The sequence below is a fragment of the Microtus oregoni genome, unplaced genomic scaffold, assembly GCF_018167655.1.
Source record: "Microtus oregoni isolate MIOR12 unplaced genomic scaffold, Mior012 000022F_ref0000154, whole genome shotgun sequence".
NCBI lineage: Eukaryota > Metazoa > Chordata > Mammalia > Rodentia > Cricetidae > Microtus > Microtus oregoni.
Window position 1 is genome coordinate 2,844,294 of NW_024543081.1, and position 16,231 is coordinate 2,860,524.

Consider the following 16,231-nt stretch of genomic DNA (forward strand, 5'->3'; position numbering starts at 1 on the left):
CATTTAAGTGTTTCGTGGCAGGACCTCTTAATGAGCTGCAGGCTTTGCAGCTAAAGCTGAGTCAGGAAGCCTCTCTTAGATGAGAGCACTTGCTTGCCTCTAGCAAGCAGAGTGCCACAAATGCTTTAAAGCCAGAGTTCACGCTGGCAGCACAGCCCCAAGAAGCTGCGCTTTAAAATGACACAGCTTTTTTTCTGCTGCTGTTGCCGAATCAGGAAATCTCACTACAGCACGCCACCAACAAACAGCAAAAATCTGTGTTAAACTCTCTCTCCCTTATTTTTAAGCCTTCTCAGGTTTTTTAAGTGGGTTTAGTCCATCACATCGGGCGCCATTTGTAGTAATATGGGTGGACGGGGCTGCGTCCCCAGCACCCCGGCTGCCTGGCTAGCTTATGCCCGAAATAACAACACACAAACTGTATTCATGTAATCACTGCTTGGCCCATTTCTATCTAGCCTCTTCTAGGCTAATTCTCACATATTAATTTAGCCCATTTCTAATCATCTGTGTAGCGCCCCTAGGTGCGCTTACCGGGAAGATTCTAGCCTATGTCCATCCTGGGTCGGAACTTCATCCGTGCGTCTGCCTGGGAGCTGGGAGCATGGCGTCTCCCTGAGGCGTCTGCTCCCGAGAGGAGAGCTGTGGAGTCTGAGCTCACTTCCTCTTCCTCCCAGCGTTCTGTTCTGTTTACTCCTCCCACCTATCTTCTAACCAATGAGGGCCAAGCAGTTTCTTTTTATTTAACCAATGACCTTCCTCCATCAGGCAGGTGTGGGGGACTGTGCTGGGCAGGCGTGGGACTGTTCCTGGGCAGGTGTGGGGGACTGTGCTGGGCAGGAGTGGGGGACTGTGCTGGGCAGGTGTGGAGGACTGTTCCTGGGCAGGTGTGGAGGACTGTGCTGAGCAGGAGTGGGGGACTGTGCTGGGCATGTGTGGAGGACTGTTCCTGGGCAGGTGTGGAGGGCTGTGCTGGGCAGGTGTGGGGGACTGTGCTGGGAAGGAGTGGAGGACTGTGATGGGCAGGTGTGGAGGCCTGTGCTGGGCAGGTGTGGAGGACTGTTCCTGGGCAGGTGTGGAGGACTGTGCTGGGCAGGTGTGGAGGCCTGTGCTGGGCAGGTGTGGAGGACTGTTCCTGGGCAGGTGTGGAGGCCTGTGCTGGGCAGGTGTGGAGGACTGTGATGGGCAGGTGTGGAGGCCTGTGCTGGGCAGGTGTGGAGGACTGTGCTGGGCAGGTGTGGAGGACTGTACTGGGCAGGAGTGGAGGACTGTGATGGGCAGGTGTGGAGGACTGTTCCTGGGCAGGTGTGGAGGACTGTGCTGGGCAGGAGTGGAGGCCTGTGCTGGGCAGGAGTGGGGGACTGTGCTGGGCAGGTGTGGAGACTGTACTGGGTAGGAGTGGAGGACTGTGATGGGCAGGTGTGGAGGACTGTTCCTGGGCAGGTGTGGAGGCCTGTGCTGGGCAGGTGTGGAGGACTGTGATGGGCAGGTGTGGAGGCCTGTGCTGGGCAGGTGTGGAGGACTGTGCTGGGCAGGTGTGGAGGACTGTACTGGGCAGGAGTGGAGGACTGTGCTGGGCAGGTGTGGAGGACTGTGCTTAGCATATGTAGGACTGTTACTACATATGTAGGTAGTAAGGTGACCTGCTATAGTAGCTGAAATTCTCAAGAGCCACCTTCCTCAACACACAAGGTAGAACACGGCCTAGGAAAATACAGACATTGGGAAGTAGCAGCCTAGGCCTGTCTGCATGGGAAGCCCTTGCACCTGCCCTCACTCATGTAGGCCAACTTATGTGGGAACATGCATGCGCATATGCATGTCACACATCCACGTGCAGCAAGAAAGACTGTGTGAGAATAACAGAAGCGTCCTGCTCTCCAGGAAGGTGGCTTTATGTTGGGTGTTGTATCAGGAGACAGCTGGGCCCCATGGGAAGAGAATCTGGGGGTATAGGGATTTTAAGTGATTGCACTTGGGTTCCGAGGAGGGTTTGTGTCATTGAGTTCCTAGCAGCTCTTATGCTGCTGATGCAGTTTTTAATTAATTATTCCTTATCTGTTTATACAGTTATAGTAGTAGCCTTCCCCAGAAGAATAATACCTCTTAAATATTTGAAGTGATTCTTATAACTTTAATGGAATTATTTCATAGCTATGCATTTTGTATCAATAGGGTTTCAAAACAGCAGACTCATACTTTTGAGAATAGTGTCTCTCCTGTTCTAGGTTTAATTTGTTTAAATTCTTATATTACAGGGCTGGAGAGATGGCTCAGCCATTAAAGGCTAGGCTCACAATCAAAAATATAAATTCCTTTTTTTTTCTTCTTCGAGACAAGATTTCTCTGTAGCTTTGGAGTCTGTCCTGGAACTAGCTTTAGTAGAGCAGGCTAGCCTCAAACTCACAGAGATTCACCTGCCTCCCCAGTGCTGGGATTAAAGTTATGCACCACCACTGTCTGGCACCAAAATATAAATTCTTATATTATAAACAAGTTATTGTTATTAATTTCAATCTGGAATTTTGCACACAGAAGATAAATTGGAATATATATGTATATATGCCTATATATGCATATGTGTGTGTGTAATCTTTGTCTTTGTATATCCAGACATAATCTCAAGGGTCACTTTTAGTGACTTGGAATTTCCTTCACCTCTAGTTAAAAAAAGAAACCCAAAGAACTGCAGTATAAAAAGACCTTAATTATAATGGTTTTAAAAATAAACCTGTTTACTTCCTTTACATGCCTCTTCATATTTTTTTTTTTGCCAGCCAAGTCTTCAGCTACATGAGAATTGATTTAGTGTCTTTTTTTTGTGTGTGACACCCCTCTAAATGTTTAGAATTTCAATCTCACAGTTACATCCTTTCTCCGGCATGCCTTCTTTTATTATCTTGTCAGCTCTATTCTCCTTTTTCCTTAATTCACAAAGACTCCAACCTTCAGTGTTCCTAAAACACAGCTCCTCGAGCTAAGGCCTGTCATGGCCTGGCAGAATTTGGATGGACTCGGCACATCCTGGTGAGACGTTTACTTCTGCCAGAAGCCATAGGCAGTTTTGGTACAGGGACCACACGTTGCTAACATTTGATCATGTACTGAACAGGCACAGCCCTCTCTCTGGAAGTTAGTTCTGTTTTTCTCTTATATAATTCTCTTCTGTCTTTGACGTTAGTGCTAGGTTTAAATTTTACCCAATTATTATGTTAGTGCTACATATAAATGATTTCTTGTTTGGGTGAGTTTTGTTATCCAGGCAACACAGGACATTACTCAGCTATTAAATCTATCAGTTTACTCAGCAAGGCATGACTGTTTTGAGGGTCAGGGAAAGATTGATTGAATGCCGGGGGTCTTCCAGAGCGACTCTGTGCTGTGCAGCCACTGTGACACATCAGTTCACCTCACTCTTCTCGAGAGCATTCTCTGACAGGCTTGGCATTCGGACTTTATTGGAGTCAGTGCAAAATGTGCACACCATATGCCCTTGTTAACCACCTAATAACCGTACAGGGGCATCCCCCTGAGATTGGCCGGCCCGTGTTATGTAGTACTGGTGAACATTTACTTTTAAAAGTGTTTATAATGATTTTCCCATTTTTTTTTTAATATGTGACACTCAAATTAGTGTCTGAGGTGGTTTTTTCCGTTTATTAACCTCTGTGATTTCTAAGGACTGATAATGCTTTTCCCTCTTCACTGGAATTTCCTTCGGAGAATTATGAATAGTAACGATAATAATTTAAAGACAGACACATTTAATATTGTAGCTCGCAGTAAGAAGAAAAACTAGCAGGGCACTTGAGTGACTGGTTCGCTCTGTTCTTGGGTTATTCTCGTCCTTACTCTTCCTGACACTCATTTTCATTTCTAGCTTACCTTAGACCCCTTTCCAGTTAGGGGCAGGCAGTAATTTGATAACGCTCGCAGTCCCCAGCGCATGGCCCACGGCACAGCCCAGACACTGCAGAAGCAGCATCTGTAAGCAGCTCCCAGGGAGCTTGACTTCCTGCATCTTCCACTTTAAAATCTTTGAGATTGTCAAAGGTTTTTCCACCCCTTTCAGTTGCTGGTCCTTGAACATCATCTTCCCTTAATTTTCTGCCCATCCAATATCTGTAACTTCTTTCCATCTTTATACTGCTTTCCGTGTAGCTTAGGAGTTATGTGTGACACACTCTCCAGCATGTTCTCTTTAGGCATAGAATTCCATGCTGCCTGCTATGAAGCCAGCCAATCATTTCTGCCCCCTTTTGGTCATAACAAGGAAGAATTGTCAGAGGGATGAAATAGCTAATAAGAAAATCCAGGTACATTGTCACTTTCGCTGCTTGAAGAACTAGTTACTAGTGGATGTCTAATTAATATATGTGCTCTACCACGGTTATGTCTCTCTTTATCAGCTTCCTTTTGACTAAATGAATGAAGGGGACGGTCTGGAGAATATTAATAATAATTTATGAAGGCTTTTTAAAAAATGGTAGGAAAAGATAAGCCTCCTTTCATAATAGAGATGCTGAAGTCAATCTTTTTCCCCCACCATAGGGGCATAATCAACCCATTTCCTGCCTCCAAAGGAATCAGACCATCTTCACTCCAGTGTGTTCACATAGCTGAAGGGCACACGAAAGCTGTGCTCTGTGTGGATTCTACCGACGATCTCCTCTTCACTGGATCAAAAGGTGCTAGCCATGGCTGGAGAGACAGCTTGGTGGTGCAGACTGTGTAGTACTGGTCTGTAGGATTTTAGTTATTATCAGAACCCATGCTTTGCCACCCACAACTGCCTGTAACTCCAGTTTCAGGGGACCTGGCACCCCCTTGTGGCCTTCATGTGCACTTGCACTCATGTGCACATACCTCTACATAAATATACACCCATGCACATAATTAAAAATAAAGTTAAGAAATGAAAGATGCTAGCAATCATCTAATTCTCATATGTATATATCTAAAAATAGCTTTAAAACAGAATTATTAAAAGACTACTTAAATCAAGTGAGCCTGATGTGGTGGGTTACTTCCTCAATTGCATAAAATACAAAATTGTTGCTTAGTGGGTAAGGGAGTAAATCTGCTGTTTATATTTGTGAACACAGTGTTAAGAGCACGCTTCCTTTCAATGATTGACCCTTACTGCATACTGTGTTCTAGCTTTCAAAATGGTCAGTATAAAAGTTTATCTAAGACCACTAAAATATAGAATGTGGCAAAAAGATAGTAGCAACCCCCGTTTCTTATTAACATGTCAGAGATACTGAGACATGATCCAAATGTGTCTCAGTACAACAGCTCCCGTGAGCTACATGTTGCAGCTTCATGTTACAGATAAAGAAACTCAAGATACTAAAATGTTTTTCCTCTGTTAATTTAGCCAGTAGTTCAAACCAGATTGAGAAACCTCCAATCTTGCACTGCAAGCCCCTTTGCTGCATTATAAGAACCTAAAACAATAAGGCAGACACCAGACACACCTCTCTTAGTTTAGATCCACTTTACCTCTCCTGCCTATGAAGTTTCCACAGACATTGAGGGATGTACAATAATGCCTAGTGCCGGATGGTTGGAGAAGACCACCATCCTTTGCTCTTCCGTTCCCATGGTGGAATGTTGTTTAAAAATAATTTCTGTTGTTAAAAGAACCTAAAATATTTCATATCAACAGCATTTCTTCTGCTTTGATCTTAATTTTTTTTTTTTTTTTTTTTTTTTTAGATCGTACCTGTAAAGTTTGGAATCTTGTGACTGGACAGGAAATTATGTCACTAGGGGTTCACCCTAACAACGTTGTATCTGTAAAATACTGCAATTATACGAGTTTGGTCTTCACGGTGTCAACATCTTATATTAAGGTGTGGGATATCAGAGACTCAGCAAAGTGCATTCGAACATTAACGTAAGTACCTTGAAAACACACACCAAGAGTCGCTTTGTTTGTTTGTTTTTTTTTATAAAACTGATTACAGTTTTAAATAACTGATGAGGGCTTTAGCTTTTAAAAGATACTTACCTACTTCTCAGAGGATGTTTAATTGTTCACTGGGAAAATACCGAGGGAAAAGTTGAGCACAACAAAGACCAGATTCTGAAAAGGAAAAGACAGACTGGGTTAATCTGCCACTAAGTATGGATTTCATAGTTTCCCTTTCCCAAATGCTAAGGCAATGCTTGAGCACACAGTTTACTACCTTATGGAATTAAGTGATTTCTATAAGTATCAGTCCTTGGAAAATGACTAAACTGACCATTGTTGGTATTGTTGGTATTGAGGAAGGATTTACACACACTTTAAGAGTTTAAATGGGATCTCGCTGGTACCTTCATTCACGTATTCTCTCCGTTGGTCAGTACTTGTTCGTGGTGTGACCACCTGCTTGGTGCTAGGTACTGTGAATGTGGTCATAAACACACAGGCTCCTGCTATTGTCCACAGCCAGGGTCTTGAGAATTTAGGAAGCTGCTAGCCAAGCTTGTGGCAGAAAACATGACTTACATTGCTTTGTTATTATTTATTTTACTTTCTTATTACTTACTTACTAGATCTTCAGGTCAAGTTATTCTTGGAGAAGCTTGTTCTGCAAGTGCCAGCCGGACAGTAGCTATTCCCTCTGGAGAGAGCCAGATCAATCAGATTGCACTAAACCCAACTGGTACTTTCCTCTACGCGGCCTCTGGAAATGCTGTCAGGATGTGGGACCTGAAAAGGTAGAACTTTTAGAAAATGCATCTCTTGCATATATCAAATACAGTCTAAATACCAATACCAATAATGCTTGTGAGATCCAATTTCCACATGTCCTCTAGCTCCCATTTAGAAAACTGTTACAATTGTATTTTATTTTGCAAATAGCAATGCAATTTACATATCCAGTGGGGTGAAAAAAAGTGATTTGATAAAATTTAAACAACTGCTCTTTTAATTACTTTGTTAATGTAAATCTGTTCTTTTTTAATAGCAGGATTAAATATAGGGTTATCTTACCAGAGTGACTGAAAAACACGTTTTGAGGAACTATAATATTAATATCCTAGAAGTGAAAGGCACTGCTGTATTCCAGCAGCTTGCTTAAAGATAGGACTGCCACGTAAGGTCATTGTTACCCTCTGACAACTGACTGCACACATTTAAAAAAAAAGTCTTGCTATTTCATTCAGGCTGGCCTCAAACTTCCTAGTTCAACTGAAGGTTGGGGTAACAGCTGTGTACTACCATGCCAGTGTAGTATTGTTCGTTCTTACACCTGTCAGATACCAGTTCTAGCCGTGTTCAGTCTTTATAGGGACTAATGAAGGGCTCACCTATTTTCCCATATACATAGCTGCACATGAATGTATATATGTACATAGGCACACACTGTATGTGCTTGTGTTGTATAATATGTGTATGTGTAGAATAAAATGACCCCACTTCCTCGATAGCTTCATTGATGTTATAAGCAGTGATAGCAGTATTTTAAATACATTGAGTCTAAAGGGATTAGTCATGTCTTTCCTGAGTTCATGAACTTACTAGTTTGAAGTTTACATGAAGGAATTAATATTATCATTTTACAACTTCTCGGAATTTTACTTATCTCATAAATTGTGTTAAGCTGTGGAATAAGATCTAAGTATTTCCCAGATCCACCTTAGGATGTTAATTTGGTCATTTCTAGTTACTCTGTCCAGGGTTTCAAGAGGCAGGGCTGAAGTCTAGAAGAAAATTAATAAAAATATTATGAACTAATATAGATTATATGAGTCTTCCATTATGCTCTGAATGCTTTCAACCTTCATTTTTATTTCTCTTTTAAGGTTTCAGTCTACAGGAAAGCTAACTGGCCACCTGGGCCCTGTTATGTGCCTTACAGTAGATCAGATCTCCAATGGACAAGACCTAATCATCACTGGCTCCAAGGACCACTACATCAAAGTGTGTATTACAGAGGTGGAATTGCATTTTCTTGAGTGATAGGTTTAAAGTATTCACTAATCTCAGCCCTGTCCCACATCTCTTTTCTTTCTCCTGTGACCATTGAGGTTGATTAAGCATCTTAGTTTTGTTTTGCATGAGAACAGGAACTCCCCCTCCTCCTGCAAATACTGGCTGTCATTTTCTCCTTGGGGAGGGGAGCGTTCTCATGTGATCCTCCTCCATCCGTGATGGAACGTTGGCAGGCCCCACTCTTCAGCAGTCAACCGTGGCTGCTGTGAATTCTTGAGTGCACCGGTCACGTCACGTATGGAAGACAGTGTTTCACAGCACTCCCCATCCTCCAATTCTTTCTTTCTGCCCGCCTCTTCTACGATGCCACTTAGGCATTGGAGGTGTGACCTAGATGTCCTGCTTAGGGCTGAGAGCATTCCGCAGTCACTTACTCTCAGCCCTTTGCAAGGTCACTTTCTCTTAACCAGATCTCTTCCCCCACTTTCTGCCCTTTGATTTTTGGTTTTCGTAGTGTTTATTTATAGTTACCGATTTGGTTGTTTTTGTTTCTTTTGAGAGAGGGTATTATGTAGTCCAGGCTGGGCTTTGAACTCTCTGTGGTCAAAATAACCTGGAACATATAATCTTCCTGCCTCTAGCTCCCAAGCGCAGAGACTATAGACTTATACCATCACATGCCAGCTTCCTAGTTTGCTTCTCTGCTGCAGTGGTAAAACACTAAGAAAGCCTACCTGGGGAAGAAGAGTTTATTTAGATTACAGGTTACAGTCCAACATGAAAAGAATCCAAGGCAGGAACTCAAGGCAGGATTCTGAATATAGAGACTGCAATAGAGAACACAGAAGGATGCTGTTTATGAGTTTTCTCCAATGCTCAAGTTTAGCTACCTTTCTTATACAGCCCAGCCTTGCCTGCCTAGGGATGCTACCACTTACACTGGGCTCTTCCACATTAATTGTAAATCTAGGAAATGCTCCACATACATGCCTACATGTTAATCTGATGGAGACAATTCTTCAACCAATGTTCCTTCTTCCCAGATGTGTCCAGTTGACAACCAAGATTAGTCATCATACTCAATTTTATTTATTCCCAGAGACTGACACTGGGTTTCATGCATACTAGGCAAGAACTCTACCAACTGATATATATATATATATATATATATATATATATATATATATATATATATATCCCTATTGACTGCTTTTGATATTATTCAATCATCGGTTGTCCTTTTAAGCCAAGTGACAGAGAAAAATGAAAAGGTTTGAAGGATACCTTTGGGAAGGTGGAGAAGGAATCTGGAATTGAAAACCTACTTAACTTTAACTGAATAACATAATATTATTTCAACCTAAAATGCATTGATATATAACATCTTTAGCACTGAATGTCACATTTCCTTATTTATACATGAAAAAAATCCAATTACTTTTCTTGAAGTTTGCGGCTGTGACGTGCAAACAAAGTCAGTGTGAATGGGACTCGGAGTGTCCCTCAGTGTCATTCCTGCAAAGTTTGTGTGGTTAACAGGTCGCTTAGATGCACCTCTGTCTTCCTGTGAATGGGCGCATAGAAGCCTGTGTTTAAAAGTCCCACGGATGACTGCTGTCTTTCTGCTTCTCTCTTGTAGATGTTTGATGTGACTGGAGGGGCTCTTGGAACTGTAAGCCCCACCCACAACTTTGAGCCTCCTCATTATGACGGCATAGAAGCACTGACCATTCAAGGGGATAACCTGTTCAGTGGGTCCAGAGACAATGGAATCAAGAAGTGGGACTTGGCTCAGAAAGGTCTTCTTCAGGTAATTCAGAAACTCTGCATGGTATGAAGTGACTATTTCAAAACCACACAGGAGTCAGTCCAACAACTTGGGGGATGGGAGGTTCTATATAGATTCTCATTGCTTTAACAGGGGTCTCTCTTAAAGTATTTTTAAAATTTTTTCAATATAATGTTACAGTCTTTATTATAAAACAATTTGCTAATAAATTTAAACATCACAAACCAAATTTAACTAGATCCAAACTTTAAAAATCTCATTGGTCTTCTATATCAGTGGTTCTCAGCCTTCCTAATGCCGTAATTCTTTAATATAGTACTCACGTTGTGGTGACCCCCAACCATAAAATTTTCATTGCACTTCATAACTGTAATTTTGCTACTGTTATGGATTGTAATGTAAATATCTGTGTTTTCTGATGGACTTAGATAGCCTCTGTGAAAGATCATTTAAACCCCCACCCCCACCCCCCACCATGGGCTGTGACTTACAGGTTGAGAATGGAAGTTGTGTAGATTCGCATTAAATTTTCCACTTTCAATAGCAAATATATTTTCTGTACTTTATCTTCAATAAAGTTACTTCCATCAGAGTGGTAAGTTGGTAAACATTCAACGAATACACACTTGGTAAGAAAAGACAGGCCACTACTGAAGGTTGAAAGACGGAGAATTTTTGTGTATATCTCTTTATTAAATACCACCTTGAGGTAGAACATTTACATTTTCCCCAAGCTACATGAAGATCACCTGGAGTTGAGAGACTCCTCAGTCCTGGGAATATTTTCTTGAGTCCAGTAGGCAGTGCTTCCATTTCCTATAGAATGAGTGCAGGGCTGCAGTGTATCAGGGAAGAAATTAGTGAACAGAGAAAACTGTTTGCAATTCTCTGCATGTATGCATTACAGCTGCCACCCCTTCCCTGCTTCCAGGCTGCAGGTAAAGACAAAATGCAGAAGTAGCATGAACTTTAGAAGAACACTTCAGACTCATAAATATATACACAAGGCTGTCATTTTTAATATTGTGAACATAAATGTTTATACATAAAATCTGGTCATATGGTATTATCTAGTCATACTTTTTGTGTGTGTGTTAATCATGAAATAGATAAACTCCCATTTTCCTTAGACCTGCATATTCTCTAGCAAAGTGTAAGACTGCTTTCACAAGGCAGTTCTTCTAATCTATATGCACGCCAGTTTGGAATTTTCAAACTTGTTTTGTTATGGATATTTTAGGTAATGAAAAAGGAGAAAACTTTTATGTGTTTTCTCAGTCGTTTAGATGCTATAGATTACTAATGCTATGTCTTTAACACTGAAAACGGTGTTGGAAACTGGGAAGCAAGTTGTAGATTTCTTGTTTAAATCACCGAATGTGTAGAAATGGGCCTTTGTAACTTGGAGAACGTTCTGCATCCCTGACTCTGAGTTTCACCGCTAAAAGTCCTATAACCACTTTTGGTGTGGTCACTGGTTTTGCAAGATTCCATACTGCTTTCTCTCTTCTTTCCCAGCAAGTCCCAAACGCACACAAGGACTGGGTCTGTGCCCTGGGCCTGGTGCCAGGCCACCCGGTTTTACTCAGCGGCTGCCGAGGCGGTATTTTGAAACTCTGGAACGTGGATACTTTTGTGCCAGTTGGAGAGCTGAGAGGTCATGACAGTCCCATCAATGCCATCTGTGTTAATTCCACCCACGTATTCACTGCAGCCGAGTAAGTTTCCTCCTGTGGTTGTGCTCTGGGTGGGTTGCTTGTGTTCAGATGTAACAAATCTTGTAAGTATTTGCAAACCTGGTCCAGTGGGGAGGATCCCTCTCTCTTTACAGCCATCCTAGTAATGGTTCATGATGACTGATTTACTTTCATTGATTTATTTGTAATATGACTTTGCTCTTTAGTCCAGATTGGCTTAGAACTCATCATCCTTCTGTCTTAGTACCCAAGAGATGAGATTGTAGTGGTGTGCCAATATACCTGGCTCCTAAATTATAATTTCTGATATACATTACAAGTTTAGGCTGGCTTGAGAATGGGACGTTACTTCCATGTTAGTACCCTGCATATCGTGAATCCGACATCTAATCTTTTCTTGGTGACTTAAAAAAATGCATTAATGACTAATTTTGAATTTTTCTGTCTTTAGAAGAGCAGCTAATTTGCTATGATTTATATTTAGAACAAATTATTTTTTTAATAATCTTTGCATTTCTTTCTCTAATATATAAGAAGGTGATAATAACATGTTTCCTCCCTCCTGTGAAGAGTTCGATTGACTAATTAATTTCTTGTTTATTTGATTACTCATAATGAACCTCTGTGTGCCTGGCTTTATTCTAGATTCTTAGGAAGGGAGCAGAAAGCAGAGCAAACACAAACTCTACTTTCTATTCCAACGAGAAGGAGCAGAAAATAAGGAAGGGGAAAACTGCAATGATGACATTGAGCAAGGGTGGGGCTATAAAACAGCAGTAATGCAGGGAGGGAGGGAGGCCTCCTGGGGTGGCATTTCAGATGCCTGAGCAAGGTAGAAAGACTGCCATTGCAGCCATGCAGTGTGTGCTGCAATCATCATCAGCTCTGAGTCCGGATTGCTTGCCTGTGTTTGCATTTTCTTGCTGAATGCTCTATTCTTTTTCTTTATTGTTTCTCTGCTGAGGATTGACTCTAGGGTGTCACGAATACCAAATAGGTTCTTCTCTGATGAGGGATGGCTATAGTTCAGGTGACCTAGGGCGACACTGGCCATGCAGGTTCTTCTGTCATGTGTGATGGCTATAGTTCAGGTGACCTAGGGCGACACAGGCCATGCAGGTTCTTCTGTCATGAGTGATGGCTACAGCTCAGATGACCTAGGGCGACATAGGCCATGAAAATAATATATTTAAGATAAGACTAAGCATTGTATATCACTGGGTCCCAGGGATTGGTGTGTGAGTAACTAATTATACTCACCTTTCATGAGATGATCTCATTTTTTTTTGAGAATTAAACTTTTCACTGTTACTCAAGGACTACTAGATGCCAATAAAATCTAAGAAGCTAAAGACTTTTGTGGGGGGGGGGGATGGTATTATGATGGAACCTTGGGTCTTATGCTTGCTTGGCAATTACTCTACTACTGAGCTACATCCCTAGCCCCAAAGGTCTATTTTAAAGTGAGTGCTATTTATATTTTACCTATCAAACATTTTATAGTGCCTACTATCCATAAAGCATTTTTAAAGGAGTTTTAGGTTCCCTTCTGTTGCTGTGATAAAACACCTACCAGCAGCAAGTTAGAGCAGATTGTTACAGCGTACAGTCCATCATCAAGGGAAGTCATGCAGGAACTCGAAGCAGAAACTGTGGAGGATGCTGCTTCCCATCTCGTTCACAGGACCATGCTTAGCTAGCTTTCTTTTTTTTTTTTTTAATTTTATTTATTTATTACGTATAGAGTGATCTGCCTGCATGTATCCCTGCAGGCCAGAAGAGGGCACCAAATCTCATTACAGATGGTTGTGAACCACCATGTGGTTGCTGGGAATTGAACTCAGGACCTTTGGAAGAGCAGGCAGAGCTCTTAACCACTGAGCCATCTCTCCAGCCCCTTAGCTAGCTTTCTTACACAGCCCTGGGAATGGTAATGTGGACAGTATGCTGGACCCTCCTACATCAATTAATATTTAGACAACTTCCCATAGACATGCACAAGAGTCAGTATGATCCGGGCAATTCTTCAGTTGACTTTCCTCTCACGTTACTGTAGGTTGTGTCAGGATGACAGTTAAAGCTAACTAGAACACTCTCACACTCTCCCCTTGACCACTTGACACACAGACACACCATTTTAAACCATGATCCCGTAACTTTTCAATTCTTTGTCTCCAAGGTTTGATGCAACTTTTATAAGTTCCTTTAAAAATATAAGCCTTTAAAAATCTACTCTCTAAACAGCTGACTCCTGTAAAATAAACAAATCTCATACTTTCATATTTCAAAAGGGAAAAACCTGGGCATAAAAATAAATAAGATTAAAGCAAACCAACAATCCAGCTCCGTAGCTCAGTATTTGGTATCTGGGACTTACTGAGTAGTCCTCTGGCTCTAACATTCCTGGGCAGGCCCAGTTCTCCAGCTCCGCCATCCCTGGCACACACAGCTTGTCTTAGGGGCACAGGCAAGTCCCATTGCAGATCTGCTACTATCCTTGGCAGAAGCCTCACAGCTCTGTCTTCTTCACACCCTGGGTTCTCCACTGCAGCTGAGGATGCTTCTTCACCAGCGGCCTCTCACTGTTTGCTGCCCGCTTGAAGTGTAGCCTTGGCCTCTTTGAACCTCTTCTTTTTTGTGTTGACGCTGTGGAAATACTTTTCCATTGCTTCAATGAGTCTCAGAAGCTTTCACCTCAACAGAGCTCTTATAACTAACCTTGTAATTTATAATAGATATAATATAGATAAACAAAATAACATAAAATAGGAGATTACTAATTATGAGTGATAGTTCAACCTCCTCCAAGTCAGCATTGTCTTAATGAAGTACAAAAATAATTTTACTCAGTGGCACTGGTCTTTTATTCATCAAAACTGATTCCTGAGCTCCAGTCTAACAAGCGCTCTATTATTCCGATGGAACACAAGACTTGACTCCTATAGAGGTTTACAAAGTCCTTTCCTGAATAGATCTTGCGACCTTGGGTCTCAGCTGGGTAAATTCCCAATTCTGTAGACTCCAGATCCACTTCCTGTCTCTTCAGCTTGGTGCTCTCTGTGCATTTTTCTCCTCTCTGTGCTGTGTGATGCAGAAAGATTCCAGGCAGGAAGTGTTGTACGGATTTGTGTTTGCTCTTCTTGTGCAACACTGCCCAACTTTTATGTGCACTAATGCAAGACCTTTGAGGAAAATCTTTTATAAGTCATTCTGAGAGCTGTTTGGACATTTCTGCCTCTGCTCATACGTCCATTTTAAATTTATTGTCTTTTAGTGATCGGACTGTGAGAATCTGGAAAGCCCACAATTTGCAAGATGGTCAAATCTCTGACACAGGCGATCTGGGCGAAGATACGGCCAGCAGTTAAACATGACTGGAGATTAGTGTAAACTGACACTGTGAGGACTCTGTGTTTCTCAATGAAGAGGATGCCCTGCACTTATTAGTAATGGAATCAACTGGAAATATATCGGAACCTATCTGCTAGATAAAAATGTATTCTAATCAAACTGTACTATCTCGTATGTTTAATATTAATATCTACCAACACATATGCTTCTTACAATTGATGTATTGCTTGAATCACACTTTGACTGTGACTGGATTTTTGTGCCTAGCTATAAAAAAAGATACTTTCAAGTAATTTGAGTTCTAAGATGTCTGCTTTTGTGGCAGCCAGAAGCATACCCAGAGTAAAACACTCCTCCCTGTTTTCTCGTTCCGATGTGTTCACATAACTGACACCTTGTGAACACATCTTCCGTTCATCCTGCTCATCAGGAATTTTGTCAGGCTACAAGGGGTTCCAAATTTCAAGGCTCTTTCAATGTAATGGAATAATAAAATCAGAAACTGTTATTGATGGTTCCTCATACTTGATCTTAGTCTGCTAAGAAAGGTAACAGTTTGTGCTAAAATGTTCATGTTTACCTGTATTGACCAAAGCTTTTGGTTGTTCTGCATTCTGTGCCCAGCATGGAAGCGCCACACAGCTGCTGTGCTCTTAGGGCTGGGCCTGTGTTCTGTGACAGTGAGCTATTGATTTCCTAACAGAAAGATATTTTCATCTATTTTCCTATGGAATTGTTTCTGTTATTATCTTTTAATTTCTTTTTATTTCATAGTAATAGCTCCTTTCTCTTTCCTTGGATTTTTTTATATGCTGCTAAATATATTTTAAATATACTGTGTTTGCACACCTTGGTAGACTTTTATCATTTTGTGGTGGGAAACAATGTAAATAGGTAGATTGTAAAGAGAGACTATCTGGCATTATGGCTGTATGAATTTCTACCTACTGTTTGATTGGGTTTTGTTAAAGGATGTACAATTTATCTGTCTGCTCAGAATATTAATTTGTAAATTCTGCAAGTTTAATTTTATGTAATGGTATAACTTTTGAAATGATTGTCTTGTGTTATTTTTTTGCCCTGAAAACATTTGTTTGTAAATGAAAGTTTAGCTAGTGCTTAAATAAACATGATGCTATGAATTGTTCTTATTCTATTCATATTTTCTAAGTGTAAGAAAATTGTAGTGTTGGTAAAACTTGTTTGTCTGCGTGTGGTGTGACCAAAGACCCAGCTGTCCAATTGTTTCTTTCCTTGTTCATGAGACATGATACAGCTTGAAAAGCCCCAGCTGTAACCTCAGTTTGATGAACCATGGAATGCTAGTTAAAGAAATTAAATCAGTTGATGTAACTGGAGGGATTTGAACATAGATAATAATACAAAAAATGATTGTGATAAATGTGAAGGCAGTGACCTTCCCTCCCAGCAGAGAAGGGCGCAGTGACAAGACAGGGCAGGTGT

At 41.4% G+C, this 16,231-nt stretch overlaps 1 protein-coding gene across 23 annotated transcripts in view; it reads left to right on the forward strand.

The window, feature by feature from the left end:
- Kif21a (kinesin family member 21A) overlaps positions 1 to 15,909 on the forward strand; it is a 127,584-nt gene extending 111,675 nt beyond the window's left edge. For all 23 annotated transcript variants that reach the window (XM_041671756.1, XM_041671757.1, XM_041671758.1 and 20 more), the window contains 7 exons: positions 4,552 to 4,688; positions 5,722 to 5,902; positions 6,547 to 6,711; positions 7,801 to 7,918; positions 9,570 to 9,740; positions 11,238 to 11,437; positions 14,691 to 15,909. In XM_041671756.1, coding sequence (XP_041527690.1) covers positions 4,552 to 4,688; positions 5,722 to 5,902; positions 6,547 to 6,711; positions 7,801 to 7,918; positions 9,570 to 9,740; positions 11,238 to 11,437; positions 14,691 to 14,784 — 1,066 coding nt within the window. In that variant the 3' untranslated portion in view covers positions 14,785 to 15,909. The remainder of the gene's footprint in view (positions 1 to 4,551; positions 4,689 to 5,721; positions 5,903 to 6,546; positions 6,712 to 7,800; positions 7,919 to 9,569; positions 9,741 to 11,237; positions 11,438 to 14,690) is intronic.
- Positions 15,910 to 16,231: the final 322 nt, after the last annotated feature.